The 21,947-nt window shown below is 41.9% G+C and overlaps 1 protein-coding gene across 29 annotated transcripts in view; it reads left to right on the forward strand.

Moving 5' to 3' along the window:
* The window catches only part of NRXN1 (neurexin 1), a 633,554-nt gene that overhangs the window by 371,275 nt on the left and 240,332 nt on the right, over nucleotides 1–21,947 (forward strand). For 2 of the 29 annotated variants that reach the window (XM_048936811.1, XM_048936814.1), the window contains exon 1: nucleotides 5,348–6,335. The exons of 25 other annotated variants lie outside the window; for them this stretch is intronic. In XM_048936811.1, the coding sequence (XP_048792768.1) occupies nucleotides 6,095–6,335 (241 nt within the window). In that variant the 5' untranslated portion in view covers nucleotides 5,348–6,094. Of the gene's footprint in view, nucleotides 1–5,346; nucleotides 6,336–21,947 lie in introns of those variants that run through there. 2 more of the 29 variants (XM_048936812.1, XM_048936813.1) reach the window with 2 other exon arrangements.

The raw sequence follows: 21,947 nt of genomic DNA on the forward strand, positions 1-21,947 counted from the left end.
GCCAGCAAAAGACAACTCCGGTGGAATATGAACCTTCCTCCTGACAGCAAGTCAAAGCAGGGCTAATGCAAGGAACAGTGCATGGACTTGGCAAAGTGCCCTGCAGACTGATGGACCAACCAGGGTGATTTCAAACCAAGAGGGAGCTTCCTTTCAGAGTCAGCTCCTTGTTAAAAATGCTCTCCAACCAGTCCCTTTTATTCTAAACTGAAAGGATGTGGCTTATGAGTGGTTTTGGTAGGAAGAAACAAAATCAGCTTGCTTTTGACAACAAGGAATAGAAAGAGATGATTGCTCTCTTTATTCATGCAGAGTCAAGAAACATTTAATATGAAGATTTAAGCCTATTTGGATGAACAGATTTATGGTCAGAAAGATTTATTAGCTGTGGAGGGATTTATTTTTTTACAATACATAGAGAGAAAATACCCATGTTACAAGGAAAGCAAACTAAGTATTTCCATTGTCAACTTTTTTTATATTATATAATTTATCTACAAAAAAAAAAAAAAAAAAAAAAGAAAAGCTAGATTACTACCAAACGTTAGATTTTCTGTGCATTTTATAACTACACAAATACTCCATCTATCTCTCTCCTAGAATTATGCTTTTACTTTCCAAGTCTGCAAGTAGTTCATATGATAAACTGTATTGGCTTCCTTTCCAAAGTAAAGGGTTCCTGCCCTTTCCCTAAATTACGTGGATTTAGGACACAAACTGGCTGTGATTCTTATTCTCTGGTGACAGGCCTGAGTTCTGCATCTTGCAATTCATTGGCTCTTAAAATAAGCACTTTCTCCAGTTTAAAAGAGGAAAAATAACACTTTAAATGGAAAATGCGACATCTGTAGTGTTGGAAGATCCTGGCTAAAGGTCCTGAAAGTCATCAGAGTTCATAGCAATAACTGCTGATAGGTTAAACCTGATAGCTTGCACATTTTCTCCAATTTACTGTCTGTCAGACATAAGAACATAAATTCTTTCCTGCTTAATTGCAATCACAGTTTCCATAAGTTTTGAAATGAAATGTGATTCCATCCATAGTAGCAGAGAAATGCTACAGTAGGAAAACACAGGAAATGTTCATTGAACAGCATTCTCTGTAATACAAACACATGTTTCTAGAGCTTTTTTCTATCCAAATTTGCTACACATATTTGAACCTCAGGAGTTTATGCCCAGAAGTTGCAGTATAAAGTGTGGGGTTTCATCTCTGGCGAACAGAGATGGGCAAAGAAGTCTGCTTGTATAAGAAGGCACTTAACCTAAAGTAGCCCTGAATTTAACTGACAACTTCTGCCAGCCTAAGGCACGGTCTGCGCTGAAGCTTTGCTGGTGTTGCCAAGTTGTTTATCTTAACTGATGTAACTATATTGACAAGAATCGGGATGTAGGCGCATAAAGTTGTACCAGCAAGAAATAGTCCATTTTATTCAGTGAAATAATGTAAATTATACTCGTGGAAGTAGTCGTTTTGTTTTTGTAAGTCTTAGTTGGGAGCATTTGGCATTTATAGGATAATGGCATAGCTCAGTAGAAGAAACGAGGAAAAGATGCCTTTGTACAATTAAGGACATTCTTGCTCATAAACCTAGGCAGCTACTGGTATTAATAGAGCACTTGGTAGAGATAACTTGATTAAAAGTCACATTTACTATCCATGTGACCTGCATAGGGTAAGTGTTAAATGGGGTTAAAACAACTCCATTAAATTAGCTTCACTGAGCTAAGGTTTGGGCACATTTCCAAAATGCCGAAAACTACCGTGTGATCACTGTAGTTTATTGTCACAGCTTATTTGCTATGCCTCTAATAGGACATTTATTTGTTTACCCAAACTCTGCTTACTGCCTTTCTGTTCCTCTTCTTTCTTCTTTGGGTGAGGCCTTCACAGCCTGATACCACAATATGATCATGGTGGATACACGATTCCGTGCCCTTGGGAATTGCAGTCAGATTATTTCAACTTCAACTAGTCCTCAGCTAACAGAGATTCAGACTCACTCTTATGTCAGCAGGGGGTAAAAAAGAAAGTATTTTAAATAAGAAAATTATTTGTGCTTACCATTGGTTTTCATAGTGTTTACTTGCAGATGCTTTCAACTTTTACTTTTCATTAAAAAGCTTAACTCTGAGTGCTAAGGCTACCAATTAAGAGTTCTAAATAAAACATGAAAAGACCAGAAGTATCTTACCACCAAGATTTGCTTCAAATTAGAAAGAAGTGCTTGTTACAAAAAAAAAAAAAAAAAAAAAAAAAAAAAAAAAAAGCCCTAATCAAGAAAGGATTTTATTTCCTCACTTTTCCTTCCTTTGCTTTTCTGTTCCCATCCTTCTTTTGCTTTCATGCACATTTAATTCTTCAACTTCCTTTTCCCTTTCTGTTATCTTTTCCATCATCCATCTTCTTCTGTATTTTCCACAAATTCTTTCTCCCCGTTTCTTACCCATGTACTGCATTAGATCACCTTTCGCTTCCTTGAAACTTGGATAGTCTCCTCATTTATTTCCATGGTTCAGAGTGCAGAGCCAGGAAAATGCCAAGTGTCATTAAAATTAGAGAGTACATTAAAATTAGCACATATAGGAGCACATGGCCAGATCTAGAAAAAGATGCCTACTTAGGCTTGTGCCTCCCCATTCACATTTTCACCAAGTAACTAAATAAGATGCCTAAGTAGGGTTGTGGAGATTGGCTTTTGTGTCCTCAGCAGCAAAATGATCCACCAATTTAGAAGCCCCTAAATAGCATTTAACACCATGTAACACCTAAAAATCAAGGAATTACAGAAACACACAGAAAAGACCATTAAGATCAGTGTGTCCAACTGCTAACCCATCCCTACCATTTTCATTGTCATGTCCCTCAGTGCCATGTCTCCATGGTTCCTGAGCACCTTGAGGGATGGTGACTCTACCACCTCCCTGGGCAGCCTGTGCCAGCGTATCACTGCTGTTCTAGAGAATTTTTTTTTTCCAGATATACCATCTATCTAATGAAAAAGAAAAAGAACTGCTCTAAGTAGTCTCCAAGCCGAAATTTGAACTAGAAACCTTAGTGGCAATTACGTGCATGCACTGCGTAAATATACATTTAATAATGTGAGCACTTTAACACTCTTTTTATCTTCAATTAAATATTAAATGAAGTACTTCTGAAGTACGTAAACATTTTATTCATCTGTCCTTGGTATTTAAATACTTTATACCTTTATACTTCATACCACCGTGATGGAGGAGGCACATTGAGTAAACACTTAGATGAAGGTACTCAGGCAACAAATGTACCTAATAAGACAAAGAATACGAAGACCTGCGGTTGTGTCCACACCAAAGCTTGGATTTTAGTTCAACAAGCTAAGCTTAGGTTGGAAGGATTCTGTACAAAGATCCATTGTAAGGCTACAACTAACAGGAACCACACAGCAAAGCCCTGCCTTCCTGGATGCCAAAAGGGAAACTCCCACTGAGCAGTAGCAGAACAGAGCTCATGATGGGGGCCTTAAAAGAGCCAAGCAGGAGATGGCCTGAGGAGGATTTGCCAGCTGAGATTCACAGTGCCAACTGTACTGTTACACGGCTGGCAGTACAGCTTCCTATTGCAGGAAAGTGTATGTCTTTCAAAATATTGTAGGCTGTCTACTATCATTAAGAACAATCAGTTAACTACTGCATGCTTCTAAAGCAACTTGCCAACAGTTTACCAAAAACCTGGTTCTGGTGACTGAAATATTTTGTTTTCTGAGTCAGATTCAAAGAAAACAGTGGTATGTATGGATAAGTTTCCTAATGTGCATTACTTGCAGGAACAATAGATAGACTTTGGGGGCTTGAATTTTAGCGGAGCTGGCAAATCTAGGCTGTGTTTCTTCGAGGAATTATTTGAGAGATTTCATTGTATTGGATTTTGTTTTTAAACCATGAACTGTTTTACTGGGGTTTTGCTGTTGGTTGGTTGATTGTTTTGGTGGGGTTTTTTTGTTTGTTTGTTTTTTGGAGAGGTGACAGTGCGCAGCAGTTGCAGGCTGATAAGTTGGAAATGTGAGATTCTTATTTCTTTTGAACAAAGGCTTCCCAAAAGCACAGGTGGGAGAAGTCCCTGAGTTTCTTACGCACTGTCTTGCTGTTTTGCAGGCCAGCACTGGGTTAGCGGGGCAGAACGTGCACTTGCACGAAGCCCGGGAAAGGTTTGGGTGCTAAGGCTGTTGGTTAATCCGTTTGTTTGTTCCCCTGGAGTGCTTCCATCGTTGCATGAAGGGTTTTTACAATTTGCCCCAGTACCTCTGCTCTACTTGCAGACGGACGATGTTTCCAGCCTGGGGATGGAAATCTGCATCCCCTCGGGGCAGGGTGGGGGCTGCAGCCGCTTTCTCGGCTCAGCTCGGGGTTTTGGGGCTCTCCTCTCGCCCCAGGAGAACGACCCTTGCTGGGCTAAGCAGAGCAGGATGAAAAGCTTTTCCTCTCCTACAGCGGCTGAGTAAGGGTTGCAACTTCAGGTCGCATCCGCGCAAATTAGAAAGTACCTCAGCAAACAGCAGCGGTTTTGCGTTTGAAATGAATGCGAGGGGTATAAAGAAAGAAAGAGAAAAGGCATTTTCACACCCACCCCTCGCCCTCTCCCTTTCACGCATCCGCACCCATGATCTCATGCCGCCGAAGGCATGGCACGGGATTACGGGAGGCTGGGAGCGGCAGCGTGTGGCTCTCACACCCTGTTGTGCCCAGGTGCGGTACTGCAGGGGCTGCGCTGCTCCGCGCGATATCGCCCCGCACGGCGGCGGGGGCTGAGGCGGCCCCTCCCGCTGCGGTGGGGGCGAGGCGGCGGCGAGCCCCGCAGCCGGGGGTGGGGTGGGATGGGGGGGGATCGACAATGGGGACGTTTCCTAACCCGGTTGGTGGCGGCGGGCGGCAGTAAGGCAGGGAAATGAAATAAAATAAACCAAAACACTACAACCTCCCCTCCCTCCACCCCCCCCCCCCCCCCCCCCCCCGAGCCGAAACTCTTTGTTAGGCGCCATGTGTGTCATTAGCGGAGAATCAAAGCCGCTGCTCGAAAAGACAGAGGTACCGTCTGATGGGTGAAGTTTAGGTCAATTTAAAGACCCGAAATCGTTCTTTCTGAGAAGAAAGCGGGCTTTTGAGACGTTGCCACAGGGGAGCTTTCCTCGTTCTGCGGGGCGGCCGTCCGCCCGTGTTGTGCCCGAGCCGCCTTCTGGCAGCTCCGGAGCGGAGCGCGATTGTGTGGGAGCTGAACTCAGCCTCCCTCCTTAACATAGGCTCGTCCTCTGCATTGCATCCAGGCTTCAGTGATTTGCTGTTTGGAGACTGCAGATTTGCATAGCCCTGCTCTTCGCGAGCGTGGTTATTTCTTTTTTTTTTTTTTTTTTTTTTTTTTTTTTTTTTTTTTTTTTTTTTTTTTTTTTTTTTTTTTTTCCAGCTTCTTTCATAAGGGTGCACTATTCTCCCTGAAAACGTCCTCGGGTATTACTGTCAGTAGTCAGAGAGCCGAGCTTGCCGGAGCAGCCCGCTCATTGTCTGGGTGCGAGTGTGCGTGTGTGTGAGAGCGGGTGTGCGTGTGCACGCCGCTCCGAGGGGCTCAGCAGTTCGGAGATGAATGGAAGGAAGAGCAGCAGTTTGATTTTTCTCCGCTTTCCCAGCGCCGGCTGATGGAGTGGCATCCCCTTTTTTCTTCCTGAGCAGAAATGTGGCACCGTTGGTTACCCCGCGGATTTCTGAGGATGGGGGAACGCTTGGCGCTCTCGTAAACCTTTGCAACTGTGGAGTGTTGTTAATGAGCGGCGGCCCCGGGAAAGCTGAAACTAGCGATTGCCTGAGCGCGGGGCTATTCCTCTCTTCCACCTCTTTGCCAAGGCTCTCACCTGCCTGGATTCTCCGCCTCTGACTATGTCTCGGATTGTTTTGGGTAGAAGAAGACCAGGAGAAAAGGATCCCCGGCAGCTTTCCCACAGGGAAGAGATGGCTCGCCTGGTGCCGTGAGCCGACGGCCCCGGCTGCGTGTGTGCGAGCGCTCCCGCCCAAAGTTTGCCTCCTTCGCCGCGGCTGCCGCTCCCCCCGAGGCCGCCGCGCACCGAGGATGGGGGGGTTGCTCAGGGGCAGCCCCGAGCCGGGCCCCGCCGGCGGCAGCGGCGGCAGCGCTGGGGGCCGCCTGGCGCTGCTCTGGATAGTCCCGCTCACGCTCAGCGGCCTCCTTGGGGTGGCGTGGGGAGCCTCCAGCCTGGGCGCTCACCACATTCACCATTTCCACGGCAGCAGCAAACATCATTCAGTGCCTATCGCTATCTACAGGTCACCGGCTTCCTTGCGAGGCGGACACGGTGGGTTCGGACACGCCGCTCGGTTTCTTGTGGGGCGGGGTGGGCGCCCGGGCCGTGCCCGTCCCGCTGCTCCCGTCGAGGAGCCGGCGCTGGGACTTCCCCCGGGGACCGCGGTGTCCCCACGCTGCTCCCCCGGACCCTCTCCGCCGCGGGGCATCCGCAGCCGCTGCCCCTAGCCAGGAGAGCCCCGGCCCTCGCCCCCCGGTGCCCCCCGCCCGAGCCGGGGGTGCCAGACGAGCGGGGCGGGCGGGGCTGTGTCCTGAGGAGAGGGGCAGGGCAGGGCAGGGCCGGGCGCTCAGGGACCCGGCGGGGAGCGAGGGGCGGGGAGGGAGTCCGTGCGCCGCTGAAAGCGCTGCGAGGATCGAGTCCTTCCCATTCGTTACCTTGGTGGAAAGTCGATGAACTAAGGCAGAGGTCAGCTAATTATGCAGGGGATCGAGAAATAAGCTGTTCATTGCCCGCTGTCGTGGTCCGGAGAGGGACGGAGATTAAAAAAAAAAAAAAAAATTCCTTTATGGTGTAAATGCTCAAGAATTACAGTGCTATGACACTTAGTTTCTGAAGTGATGGGAAGCTGCTTCGGTGTCCTTTAAACAGCGCTGTTACAGTTTTTCTTTTTGCATATCTACTTAGACGAACCTATACATAAATGTATGTGAAACAGACATGAGTATGCTCAGCGTTGCTTTAAAAGAAAGCTAAGCACCAGACTGTGTTTTAGGGATTTAAAACCAAAGCCTCCCTTTGTCTCCGAGGGAGGGGAAAAAAAGATAAAGAAAAACCCGTGTTGGCTTCTGATTAGGTTATACAGCTTCATTCCTCTTCATTTTCTCTTCTCGCCTTGCTTCATTTGCACGATCATGCGATGTCATTTACAAGATTTGCAAAGTGAAAACCGGATCTCCTGCTTAACCTTTGCATCTCTGGGCGAGGTGACCCAGTTGTGGGCACGAAGTAGTTAGGATTCAATGGGTTGGGTTGGTGTTTTTTTTTGTTTTTTTTTTTCCCCAGTGATTAACAGTGCCAACGTTGGAAGATGTGATTGCATTGTTCACCTGAATATTTCTTTTGTGTGCCAAAGACCCCTCAGTGGTAAACTGCCAAAGAGGCAGAATGTACAGAAATGACTCTTTGGGAGCATCTTGTTAATTAAAAAAGAAGTTAGGTGGCTGGGCTAATCCAAAAGAGAGAGGGACAGAAATTCAGGCCACCACTCTCCGCTGTAGTGTGTTCAGGCAGCACAAGACTGAGAATGCTGCATGCTTTGTACTGGATGTTCTTAAAGAGGAAAATTAGAGATGTATGTGTGCACAAACACATATATACTTGCTGTTTTTTGGAGTTCTGTACATCTGGGGATATCATTTTGTGGCTTGCTGGTAATTTGAGGGGAGGCTAAAACAATAAGGGGAAAAGAAACGTAATCATATAAGTACCAGCCATAATTCTGTGGAATGTATTTTAAATTCCTACCTTCTGCCAATTTTTAAAAACGTTACCTTGACCTAGTCAAAGGATAATGGTGCAGAAAGGCAACTCTTGGAGGAAATGAGTCTTGTTAAGGGAAATGAAAGATGAAGTGGTGGAGCTGACATGTAGGGACTTCATAGGGAAGCCCAGGAGCCTCTCCAGAAGTTAAGTAGCTGATTTTACAAAATGAAAGATGTTACATGTCATAAGAAGGTATTTCGGAGCCTTTACCTGATAATTCTAAGTGTCCTTGATTTTCCGTGCTTATCAGAAGCTCTACAATTGGGTGGCATTTTAAAACATCTAATTCCTTCCATTATTAATTCTAAAGAGAGGTGTTCCCGTTTTCTTCTATGAGCTTGGCAGGAACATTTGTCTTTATGGCTGAGCAGGGTTGGATGCAGCTCCTGTGGAGTCCATCGCCACATTTCTGAGCATCAGTCGGAGAGCACTGAGTGAAGGGCTGCTTATTCCTCACCCTGACATCAGAGGGCACTTCTGCAGAGTCTCAGCCCATGCAGGTTTAGCATGAGCTTGTATCCTGACTTGTATCCTTCAGCACCCCTGGCTTCAGCATGAGCTCCATTCAGCATTAGCTTCATTCAGTTTGAAGTTTTTCCATTCCAGTCTAACACGAATGCACATAAAGGTTGCAGTCTTTGCCGTGACCTCCTGCCTGCCTTTTTGTTGCTTTGCCAGTTTTCTGCAGCATGGTACCTATTACAGGTTGAAAAGGTCTTCTAGGGTAGGTCAATTAGTCAATCCCCTGAAAACATCACACTCTAATGTTATGAGTCGGAGGTGTTGAAAGAAGGAGAAACGATCACTTTTCCCAGCCATTCAACAAATGTCACCACAGTGCTCAGACATCCACACCTTCCTCCTCTACCCCTGGCACCAGCTAGCACTGCCACCCCCATCTGCTCAGCTTTGCTTTGCTTTTCTATTCTTTCCACTTTCCTTCAGCCAACCCTCTTCTAGCTAATAGTATAAGCAAAGCCAGAAGCCTGGTGTGGCTGGATTTTTGCCACTTCTTTTGACAAACCAAACCACAATCTTGCTGCTAACACTCTCTTCAGGTAAATTTGCTGGGGATTTGCTTAGTAGCATGAACTCATGTGGTTTTAGCTGTCAGTGTTGTGCCTCAGAGAGACAAACAGGATACTAACCAAGCAATTAGCTCATCCTGTTACATAAAAAGTAGTTCACCACATAATTTTTTTTAATATTTAAAAGTAAAAATTAAACATCTTTCAAGTAGGTTTTTTTTTTTGCTGCTGGTTTTTTTTGGTTATTTTGCTTAGCCTTCTGACTCTCATTAAACTTGGAAAGGTGACAGATGGCTGAAGGAATCAAGAGTTAAAGCATAGGAATAAATAGGAAAATGACTCTCTCTGTGTTGTGGCAATATGCAGAGAAATGCAGAGAAGTAAGAAAAAGAATAACATTGACAAATGTAAGTCCTGGGCTGCTCAGTTCTCACCTGCAGCACACAGGGCATTTGGTGACCTATGTTCCTGTCTCCTTGCTTTGTTTAAGAGGAAGGTTATTGCTTTTGTTGTAGCTTATGTGGAGTGAAAATTGCACGTTGAATGAAGAAAAACGTTTAAGTATTTAGCTGTACAGGTGGCTGGCATCATCCTCATTCACCTTCCTTCCTGCAAATGCCTCTTTGGTCTCTAGTCAGTTGGGCCTTTTGTTGTCCCCCAACTCCTTGTTCAGTCACCAAATGACAAGTATGAATGGCCATTTATTCTGGCTGTTTCTTCTCTCTGTGTATCAGGTTGTTGTGCAGGTGGTTTTCTGATGAATGTAAGTTGATTCTATTTATTTTTATATATATTTATATATATATTTGCCAGAGCAGGAGCCAGGAGGTGACTAATGAAATGTGCATGTCGATTTGTGCTTGTGCTTGGAAAGAAAAGGCAAAAATGAGGAGGGAATAGGATCTGTGTGCTCACAGCAGAACAGCTACAGATGAATTATATGCATAGGGGCGGTGCATCAAAGGGCCTGGGTTAACATGGGGCCACACCAGGTCTGACATAGTGAGATCTATGGCCAAGATGTAGGCCACTGGCTTAGGAGGAGTGGGGGGAGTCCAAAGTGGAAGGGATAACGTACTGGGGGCAGTTGTTAATAAAGTAGGAGTTTGGTGCTGGGATGCATTTGGGACCTTTGTGGTGGAAAGATTTTAAGCAGCTGAGCAGAGGAAGTGAAGAAATGTTTCAACAGCAAAGTTCCTGAGCAGGAGGAAGGGTTTGTAGAAAATGCGGGCTTAGGGAAAAAGAGTTAGCTGTGGGGTTTCAGAGGTGACAGCTGATGCTGAGCACAGGAATTGTGTGTTACCATTGCACATATCCTCACTAAGTGTTTTCTACCCAGAACCTGATGAGAAAGCAAGAATAAGCACACAGACCTCCCACTTCTCAGCTAAGCTGCTTTCTTCCACTCTCTGCTTTGTCACTACTGCTGAAGTTGGTGTGCACTACATACATCCAAACTGTGTCCACTTAGAGACACTTCTGTAACAGTCACCAGCCCAGCCTTACTGACATGTCAGATTGTGAGCTGGATCAGGCAGCCCTTGTTCAGTGAAGATGCTCATTGAACTCCCCAGGAGCTTTCAGTAAGAATAGCAGAGTCAAAATTGCAACACTGCAGTAAAGTCATTTGTGCTACTCTAATGAAGAACACAATCAAAGCAACTTTGAAAAATCTGCCTAGGAAGTATAGGTAGCATTTTATCTGTGTAAGAAAATGGTAAGGAAAGACTTACTAACAGGAAAATATCTTTTTATAGCCTTTTTATTTTTTTTTCATAGACTGGAATTGCTAGGTCTGCCTGTAATTATAATAAAACAAATATTTTAAGGATGAGTGTAAATGAAATGTCATTTCCCAGTTAGAATATGCTTATCATGTTGCAGAAAAGGGTTATGTTTTGATTAAGACACCAAATGTAAATGTTTCCAGATGTTCAAGCATTGTTGCACAATGTAGTATTAGAGGTAGAAGTGAAAAAGTCTCATCATTGTGTTTTAATTGCTTTTTAAAAAGAGATCTTTCTGTTAATGTTTTGGGTTTTTTTTCTTCTTTAAAATGTGCTTCTATATCACAAGCTTCTTATTTTATATCTTCTTTTCATTCACGAGTTTCCAAATACCTCCTGGTTCTCCTACTCTGAATACTTCTTATACATAACTGAGGCATTTCCATATTTTAAGACTGTAAAGCATAGCAGCTTTCTCCACATCTTTAAATTACATAAATTTTATATCTCCTTTCAAAATTTCCAATATACCCCTATCAGTTATTATCCTCATCAGCTGCCGAAGTATTAACATCAGTTGGAATAAAATGAATAACAAAGCAATTTCAGTCAGCATAGTGGTTAATTGGCAGTGCAGTTAGATATGCAAAATAGGAAGTGTGGTTTCTATATTATTATTTCTGTCAGTATGGCTTGTCAAAGAGGCATACAGTCTTGAGCAGTATTGCAGACAGTCTGGAGCACTATAATCAAAAGTGGAATGCTGCTCATGGATTTCTGATAAGCATCTTTATACAAGCCCTGCTGCCTTCGTACATGCAGAGCTATTGATTGACTGGGGTGCCTTTACGAGAGCTAAACAAATAACAACACTGTTGTCACTTATCAGTAATGCCACTTTTGCCACAGCCTGTGGTAACCATGTTTTTCCAGATTTAAGCATGTTTCATTGTCTTTTAATCAAATACTGTTTGAAATAAGTTATCAGAAGAAATTAATTTAGCATTCAATAGAGTGTACTTCCCACTGTTTCTAATTTTCAAAGATGGATTTTCACTGATAGCTAGAAGTTTTCTTGGCTTGAAGGGAGATTTCTGTCTCTTCATTTCAATCTGAGGACAACTCTCTAGACTGAACTCTAACTGTCTGAACTCAGTGCCCAGCATGACTAAGGACAAGCAATTCTGAATTCATAATATCTTGTCAGTTTTCTCACACAGAGGATCATTACAGTGTCTAACCATAGGATGCTTGATCATTCTATTTTCAACAGAACCCGTAGGTCAGTTTATTGGAGCCCATTTTGCTGTCTTTTCCTAGGTCAAAGCTTGCAATAGCCCATAACCTCTTCAGACAACCAACATGACATTTCTGACCTCCTTCCTCTCTTTTTCCAATATCAGTTAATTTATCTCCTTGTTATTAAGTTTAATGTCCTCAGGTCTGCCACAGGATCTGTAGCAATGTTTTTCTAAGCTAACAACTTCCATTCAAGTTTGTAAATACAGTGTAGGCAGAGCTGATAGATCTTGCTGTGATAATAAGTTGACTTGTGAATGTAGCTGTGATTATAAGTGGAATGAAACAATCTGATTTGATGAAAGAAGTGTATTATAAATAACGACACAGCTCTGTAAAGTTAGAAGCAACTGACATAAAGAAGAGAGGCCATCTATTTATCATTCAGACATTTCTTTTTCTTTCCTAATAGCAATATGGATGGCAGACAAAGTGATCTGCCTTCCTCTTTCTCATAGTTTTATATATACGTTTGTGTTCAAGCTGTGCACTACATGCACATATATCACATTTTCTTTTAATGAGAAAATGATCTGTAGTGTTAAGATGAAAAACAAAAAATGTCTGTAAAAATTGGAATTGTTGAAAAACACTCAGTGACAGTATTAATTAACCATAAATGTAATTGGTCAGAACATCATAATCAGTTATTTTCTCCCTCCTTAGTTTACAGGGAAAAATAAGCCTGTTAAAATAAACTGAGAAAGAGAAGTAAAGCAGCTGTGAAGCTGGGATAAGCTGGTAGGAAAATGCCATGCATAGGAGCAGTCACTGTCTCTGCTATGGACCTATCATCAGTGAATCACCGCAGAAAACTGCAGTTCTGTATTTTCATAAGCACTAAATTGGCCAAATAGCCTGGATGACTGGTGTGATTGGCTTGTGCACTCTAGACAGAGTAAGGAAAAATGTACTGATACAGTGCATGTGTGGCATCTGTGATCTTGAATCTCAGCAGGCAAGACAAGAGTTGAAGTTGAGACAGGTTCTCCCTACTGAGGTGTGGAATGTGCATACTCTTTATTTCACATATTTCAACTTTAAATGGCACAATGATGTATTTTCCATTTAAATACATAAATGTGTGTTTTCCTAGAGGGCTTGCTGCTCAAACATGGAAACATTGAGGACTTAGCAATTAAAGATTTGCCAAGATCATTCTGTTTTGGGATCTTAGTGGGAGGTGCGCTTAGACACCTACTCAGAAATGACATAAGTGTTAGCTCTTTCTTTAGCCACACAACTTCTTCTAAGAAAAACCAAGACAAAAAAAGAAAAAAGGCCAACGTATATCTAAAGCAAGTTAATTACATTCCAGTTGTTTTCTTTTACACCTGCATATCTGCAACTGTGGGCATTGTTTACCTCATCGCTTCTGCTCATCTACAGTTCTAAAATGAAGAGCAGAGAATGACTAGACTTGGAGAAACTGGAAAAAAAAAAAAATCAAAGAAATCATATCTACCCTGAAGAGACGTCAGGTGTAGTCTTAATCCATGTTTGCCTTGCTGAGTCTCTGGAGCTGGCTGACTTCGTCATTCAGCTCTAGAGAGCCCTGAGAGGCAAGTGAAAACGAAGTGAGGAGAAATGGTCATGGACTTGGCTTCTCAACAGTGACCAATGGAAATGAGAAGAAAGAATTAAGGGCCAAATAAAATACTGTTTCTGACTGTGGGCCTTGTCCTGACTGGTTCTCACAGAGGTCTAGCACATAATTTCCACTGTATGACCTGATCTCTTGTGCCTCTGTCAAATCTGGTGTCTGTTATACACACTGTGCTTCTGATGTGGTCATCCACCACCAAAAATGGTATTTTAAGCCCTGGATGAAATACTGAATATAATTATGCAAACACATGCATTTTTAAAATTGGTTTAATGCTGCTAGAGGATGTGTTCACTTTATTTCACATGACAAGAGTTATGAGTGAGCTTTCAGTGGATGTAATGAATTGCCACATTTACGGAAAACATATGAGCATGAATTAAATCATACTGTTATTTTGGGTTTGGATATTCAGTGCCCACAGAGAAGGGTTTAGGAATTGTGACAAAATAACAGATGTGAGATTAGCTCCTTTGGCTGTGTCTAAATGGATGCATCCTAAAATCTTGGTGCCTCAGTTGGTCAGAGCACACTGCAGCTCTTATCTAGGGCTCGTTCTTCCTCCCATCCTTTTCTCAGAGTAGTTTGTGCTTGCATTTTGCTTTGCCATGGGTTTTATGTCCACCTGAGGCATATACCCCAACCTCGGCATCTGGAGAAGCTCTTAAATACCGCTGCTGAGAATTCTGTAAAATTAGGAATGCTGCGAATCTTCATCTTTGAAAATAAAATGTTAAATCAAGCAAGGTTAAAGAAAACATTATGTAGACAAAGAGAGTGAAAGAGAAATCTACCATTGCTTTATTGCTTGGAAATTTCGCTTTATACAGTTTCAGGTGTGTGAATTCCCACTGCATGTCCTTTCAATTAGATGACTTTTTTCTAGTAACGTGGTTTAGAAACACACACAACATGCTGTTGTTACAGATTGTTGGTTATAAGGTGCTGTGTATGAGGGTATGTAGGTCAAACACTCATTTCATCTGTGTTGCCTTCTTCTGAGAGAAAACCAGGCTTTCATCTAATATTGAAGTCAGAACTTTTTTTTTTTGGTAATGGTAATTTTTAACTTTAGTAGAAATCTTCTTACATTAGCTTGTAAACTCTGCCTTCATCACTCAGCACGTGACAGCTTTGGCTGATGTCTGACAGGAATATAGTAAAATGTACTGTATTGCATTTAGAGGGAGAAGTTCATAGAGAAAGAATAGTAATATTTTGCAGCAATAACAAACACTTTTTGTGAAATGCTTGAATGGGTTGATGCACAATACATTGTTAAGCACTGTAGTTAAGCATGCAGATAAGAGGAGTTGCTGGTCCTTTGAGAGCAATTGCAGACTGTAAATATCTAGCTTGGACACTTAAATTTCAGTTTGCAGTTGGTTATGATTTCATAAGTTGTGTAGTTAGCTAAATGAAAATGCGGATTAGACATAAGTATCCAACCTAAAAAAATAAAGAACCTGAGGTCAGCAAAGGCAAGTAATTAAATGTGTTAAAAAAAACATGATACACCTGTCAGATATCTGTAGATGTGGGCATTTGAGGTATGGGGGCAGTTACTAGCGCTGATAAAAATTGCAAGTGACTCGACTCGAGAACGTTCAGATCCTTTGCTCATTGTACTTGTAATATAAAATTCACTGGATGGGGGAATTATGCCTTAGCCTTGAAGAAGGTTTCTGTGTAGTCAGTGTTTCAAGTAGGTTTGACTGGCCCTTGGGCTAGGGACATATGTCACCATTTCATCACAAGGTCACTGCTGCAGGAGTGGGAAGGGCTCATCCCAAGCTGGTAGAGTGTGAGTAAATTGATGTCAGGAATTTGTGAATATTTTGTTTCTTCAAAGTCTTTAAGTTCTTCTCTGCTGGTTATTTGATAATCACTCACCTCGCTTTGTTTTCCATTTTCCAAATAGTTTGAATTGGGAAAAAAAACTGAAAAAGAATTGTATGTGATGTAGGAGTACGTTTACATATGCAAATAGTATATGATGTTAGTTTTGTCTTCTGTAGGTGTCAATTAATTGCCAAAATATCATTAAGAAAAGAGGAAAATGGGGGGAATGGGGAATCATTATTTCTCAATCATACTTAATTTAAATTTCATGTCTAAGCAGGAGTTGAGTGTTCTAAGCAGTTGAGTGTTCCTGAAATAACCCTGCAGCATCAGAACAGTGGCTACGTGAGCCCATGTCCTGCAGAGTATGGGATGCTGCAGCAGAGCTTAACAACAGCTTGTCTGCAATGGTAATTCCTGTTTTGCAGAGAGAAGCTAAGGCGCGCTAAATGAGCTACATTTGTGTTCCCTCTTGAATGATTCAAAGATATCAAGTAATGGTCAGATTGGCCGCCTGAAAACTCCCTGTGTGTCTCTTGCGCGCCTGCCCATGATATAAGAGACTTATCTGGGGCATGGCCAGCGTGTGTAACACTGTGTTGTCAGTTGGCATAGCTTAAAGCAGGCTCCATGCTGGCTCAGCGTATGCCATGACTCACTCATCCCTTCATAAGCAATTCATTGGCTGATGCTTTTCCCACAGCTATGTGTCAAACAAGAACCAAGTCGGCAGAGGTTAAGGGCTTTTCTGTTCAGCCCTTGCTTGTGCTTGTTAATGAATAGCCATCCAGCTTTTTTTCTGGAGCGCCTAGATTTATCTACCCAAATGTGACAAGGCTCTAATCACTAGTCACACAGCAGCTTGGACTGGGGAGAGGAATTGAACGAAGGCTTGTTGAGTTCCATGTTGTTGTTTCTTTCTATTGTGTTGTAGTTCCATAGTGTTGTTTCTTTCTATTATATTGTGCTAATGCTAAAGCATGGTGCCATTAAAACAATGTACTGATTACTGAACAAATGCTGTTTTTCCTTCCTTCATGCTATTCTTTCTAACTTCAGTGGTCAGTTTGTAGGACTAATGGAACCGATTCAGAGGCAGAGGGGGGAAGTGAGATGTAAGGAACTAGGCAAGGGAAAGAACAGAAAAATGGATCAAGCAGGCAGAGCATAAATCTAAAAAAAAACAAAACCAAAACCAACCAACCAAACAAACAAACGAAAACAAAAAAACAGAAATAAATATTTTTCCAGTGATTATCTGTTTTATTTATTTGACTGTTTGTTATAGGGAATGCTTTCTCAGTTATTTGGTTTGATTTTTGTGGAGCTGCTGCAATTACTGTACATACAGGAAAGACATAAAGTACCAATCTTTGCATATTCTGGTGCACTAAGCTTAGAGCTCCCATGCCTTCCCAGATGAGGCTTGCCTGTCTTTTCATGTCAGTCAAACCCTTCCAAATTCTCCGTCACTGCTTACATTTTTGGGGCCATATGGGGGGCAGTTCCCTTAAATATTGTTCACTACTTGTCTTGAAATTCCAATTGCTTACGGTATGTGACGTCTATTAAGTGAGAAGGGCAGTCATAATGCATTGTAGATTTGAACTGGTGAATTCACATCATGTCATTTTGTTTTACAGATACTGCTTGCCATTTAAATGTATCCTGTATATATAGTTGCTCTGGATGTTTGAATGCTGGAGTCGGTAGACTAGAGATTTTCTTTCTGCTCCTTAAACAAATGTGAGTGGAGTGAGCATAGCCTTTGGTGAAAGCATGTCTAGCCATGTTTGAAAGGATTAGTTACTTTCCTGTATTACTTTAGGACTATTAGAATAATTAGCAGTTCATCAGAGTGTTTTCATGAGCCATGATTTGTGAGAATGACTGGGACAATGCTTCCCAGTGTGTTTCGAATCTGTGGGATTTATGTAATGTAATGCCAATAGATGTGAAGAGCCAAGAAACACAGAGGGAAGGTCAGCAGTAACTTTCATAATTCTCTGGTGCTTCTTTTGTTGTTTTAATGATGCTTCATATTGTTTGTGCTTTATTTCTTTTCTTACCATATGCTATGATCTGTAACATTATTTGTTTGGATTATGCTGTTTCGAAATGTCAGTCAGAGGTTGTGCGCCCATTGTGCTAACTAAGCAGATGGATTGCATAGAAAAAGACAAGAAAGCTGAGGAAATAATTGTTCTCTACTGCTGACAGTACTCTCCAGGGTAGATTTCAAAATAGCTCAAGAGCTGTGTAAAATTAATAAGCTGTTTCTCCTGTATTGAAATCCTCTTTCACATTGCATTGGCAGGAAGGATCTCTGTAGAGAGAGGAGAGGCTTCAGGGAAAATATATGAGAGGGTGGGATTGAGGACTGTGTCCGAAAATCTGGATTTTCCTGTGAGTCCAGTGGACAATGAGCACCTTCTAACAGCATGCATAAAAGCAGGTGTGTGTGTGGAATGCATCCCCTACAAAACCTGTGTGTCAGTGAAGTCCACTTAATCCCTCGGAGCAAGGCTTATTAGGCATAAAACTTGAATCACATTTGTTTCTTTAGCATCTTTGTAATTTTCATTTTTTTCAATGGTAGCAAGAACAGACAAGAAATGAGGGACTCTTTACTCTTAGCTGATTGAGACTTTCTCCTGCTGAGGTATTTTAGTAGCTTTCTTGAGGCAGTAGGTCAATTTATGTTCTCTGGTGTGGAGGCGCATTCCTTTGGACTCCAGGTTTGCAGAGTGGCTTGAAGTGTTGGATTTCGTTATGGCATTTTAAAAATGTATTTTTTTCCATACAGTATATGTTCAGAGCATATGTGCAGTAGAAAAACTAAAAATAAAGATGTAATGTTGAATTGTAATTGGAAGGAAAAAAATCATTACCCTGTCATGGAGAAAATTCTGAAATAATAAATACTGCTGGCACGTTTACTGCTATCATAAATATTTATTCAGCACATGTCCATAGGCTCAATTTATTACATCATATTCACTTAAATGTGCTTATGAAATGACCCTTCTGCACACACACATTTCATCAAATTTTAGATTTCTTGATTAATGGCACAGACATTTTTTGCTGTATGGCATAATCTGTCATGCATCTAATCCAATTTTGAAATAAAGGTATTCTTAGATCTTCATATAACAAAGCTATTCTTCTTGCTATTATTGTATCTCTTTTGCTTATTTTCTTATAGAATGGATTAAGATTTTATAGTGATATATTTGCTAATAAACACAGCTGGAGGGAAGCTTCTTCCATTATCTTAGAAATACCTTTGCTATTTGTTCATCAGAACCCATTAAATATTCTTGGGCAGTCACTTAGCGATATATAAAATGTTTCTTGCCTTTGATTTCAGCAGAGACATCAATCCAAATGTTCTGGGCTATATTGCATAATTGTCAAGGAGTTAAATACATGCAAAGAAGATATAGTACTTAAAATTTACTGGCGTATGTCTAATGTTTATAGATAACCCTTTTCAAGAAGTGGGGATGTATTGCCATGTTGAGCCATTCTGTCTTAATTCTCAATCAGTGTTGCACTGTCTCTGTGTTTTCTTTTGCAGACAGCCAAAGACCATGCAGAGCATTTACTTTGCAGTCTCGCAATTTTCACCATGTTATCATATGTATTAAATTCTGGTTAGGGTAAAACAGGTCACATTTTCTCAGTAAGTTCATGCCTTACTAGTTGTATCCTCAGAAATAGAAAGCAAGTTTCTAGGAGATTTGGAAGGGGCAGACTCTCCAGTTCTCTGCTTTTCTTTTCATTTCAGACTTTGTTTTCATGTACTGTCATTGCTAGCACTTGGCATTGCCAATTCAAAGTGTTGTGTTTTGACCAGTGAGCTTGATTTAGTTTTAATTTGGATGTATAACAACTGATATCATAATCAATACAGAATCTCTCACACAGTCCAATGGATTATCCATTGATGAGTTTAAAATGATTTATTGGATATGTAATGTTCATCGCAGAAGTAAAGCTTTGCGGGTGAATGCAGCATATAAATGTAGGTGCTGTACATCGAATGTGGATCATCAACGTCTAAAAATCTAGGTCCAGTGTGTTACATGAGCATAAAACAATCAAATGGTAACTCACTTTAAGGAAAGAAGAAAATGAGATTCTGAGCTATGGGCAAATGCATGTAATCTGAATGCCCTTAATCATGTAAAAAAGAAAAGCCTCTGGCCACCTCCTGGGGAAGTAATACGCACAAGAAATTTATTTCTGTCATGATTACCCAGATACTCTGAAAATAAGAAAATGATGCATGGATTAACCTCAACACTGTGTGAGGTTTCCACACATTGTGTGTGAAGCAGTGGCTGGATGAACCAGTTCCTCATCGAACTCATGATGGTCTCAGCTGTGGCTTAGCTATGAAGTATATCTATATCAGTAGGTACAGAAGGATGCTGTCTACTGTGGTCTGGCACTAGGAGCCAGGAACATCTAGGTCAGATCCTCCTCTAATATAGATGATTGGAAGCTGTATTTTGCAGGTTTTTTTACGGACATCCTTTCCAGGGCGATTGCCATTCAATGTGATGCCTAAATTGCTTTTTACAGCATTTGTGCTGACAGATTTGTTGAGGGGTCAGGATGCTACAAATGTCTGAGTTATTTAATCACAGGTGTGATTGAACCATTGGATAAAATGCGATCTTCATTGTCACAAACTCAAATGTTGTCACAAATCACAGCTGTGATTTAAGCCAGCCAGAGCTCAGTGCCGTGCAGCCACTTGCTCACCCTCCCCAGGTGGTATCGGACAGGAAGGTAAAATTGCATGAACGTGTGGGTTGAGATGAAGACAGTTTGCTGGGTAAAGCAAAAACTGCACGTGCAGCAAAGCAAAACAAGGAATTCATTGACTGCTTCCCATCAGTAGGCAGGCATTCTGCTGCTTATAGGAAATTAGGGCTCATCATGTGTAATGCTATCTTGGAAAGACAAATGCTCCAGACTTTCCAGAGCTCCAGACGTCTCTCCCTTCTTATTTCCCTCTCAGTGTTATTGTTCAGCACCTCATGGTATGGGACATCTCTGTGGCCAGTCTGGGCCAGCTGTCCTGTTGCTCCCAGCTCCTAGTGCTCCCAGCCTCTTGCTGGCAGGACAGTAGGAGAAGTTGAAATATGCTTGGCTCTATGTAACTGGATGAAAAACTTAACATGAGTAAGCATTGTGCTCTTGCATCTCAGAAAGTAAATGGTATCCTGGGCTTCATCAAAAGAGGGGTGGCCAGCAGGAACAGGGAGGTGATTGTCCCTCTCTACTCTGTTCTTGTGAGGCCCCATCTGGAGCACTGTGTTCAGGTCTGGAGCCCCCAGTACAACAAAAACAGAGAGCTGTTGGAAAGGGTCCAGAGCAGAGCCACAAAGATGATCAAGGGACTGGAGCACCTCTCCAACGAAGACAGGCTGAGGGAGCTGGGCTTGTTCAGCCTGGAGAAAAAAAGGCTGCGGGGTGACCTCATTGCAGAATTTCAATACCTAAAGGGAGCCTACAAACAGGAGGGGAATCAACTCTTTGAAAGGGAGATAACAGGACAAGGGGAAATGGCTTTTGGTTGAAGGAGGGGAGATTTAGGTTGGATGTCAGAGGGAAGTTCTTTACTATGAGAGCGGTGAGGTCTGGAATAGGCTGCCCAGAGAGGCTGTGGATGCTCCGTCCCTGAATGTGTTCAAGGCCAGGTTGGATGGGGCCCTGGGCAACCTGGTCTAGTATTAAATGGGGAGGTTGGTGACCCTGCCTGTGTCAGGGGGTTGGAGCTTCATGACCCTTGAGGTCCCTTCCAATCCAGACCATTCTGTGATTCTGTAACTAAAGTATAGGTGTGCCATCGCTAGTTTCATCAAAAGTCCAAAACGCAACGTCATAAAAGCCTATGTAAAGAAAACTATCCCAGGCCAAGCCATGACAATCTGAAGCTATGAGAACAATGACTGGTGTGTCAGTGAGCTAATGTTCTGCTTTCAGCTTGATTGGGATCCCCAGCTGGGAGTTACAGTGGGAAGCTAATGTGTCACACATGGCATGGAAGTTGCTTTTTAAGAAAGCAAAGAGCCTTCACTGCAGCTAAACTGCTGCTTTTTTATGTTCTTGTGAATCCTTAGTGAATAAAAGATGCATATGGTTGCCAAGATAGTCCAATGAATTATCCATGAAATGAAAGGTACACGCCCTGAAATCTTATCCAGTTATTTTAGTAATTTAAGAGAGATCATTTTGTATGCTGGGTATTTCTTAAATGTTCAATTAAGTTGAGAACTCTCTATATAAATGCTAATTTAATTAAAATGTCTTTGTATCTTAAATATAAATGAAAACAACGGGGTAGAAGCCTTGCTAAAAGTTTGTATGGATCTCTTCTCATGCATAATTTTTCTTATCTTCTGCAACATCGTCTTTTTTTGTTGATGTTGTTTTTAAAATGAGCAATAGGGAAGAACATTTCCTGTCTTTTTTCTTTTAAGATTTCTTGTAACGGAATATTTTTGACAGGCCACTTTTGCTTTCAGAATTAAAATTCCCACCCGCAAATGGGTTATAAGAATAATAAAATGCTGTTTTTGAACTTCATAGGCATGACGGT

This window comes from Lagopus muta, chromosome 2 (assembly GCF_023343835.1).
Source record: "Lagopus muta isolate bLagMut1 chromosome 2, bLagMut1 primary, whole genome shotgun sequence".
In the NCBI taxonomy this organism is placed as follows: domain Eukaryota; kingdom Metazoa; phylum Chordata; class Aves; order Galliformes; family Phasianidae; genus Lagopus; species Lagopus muta.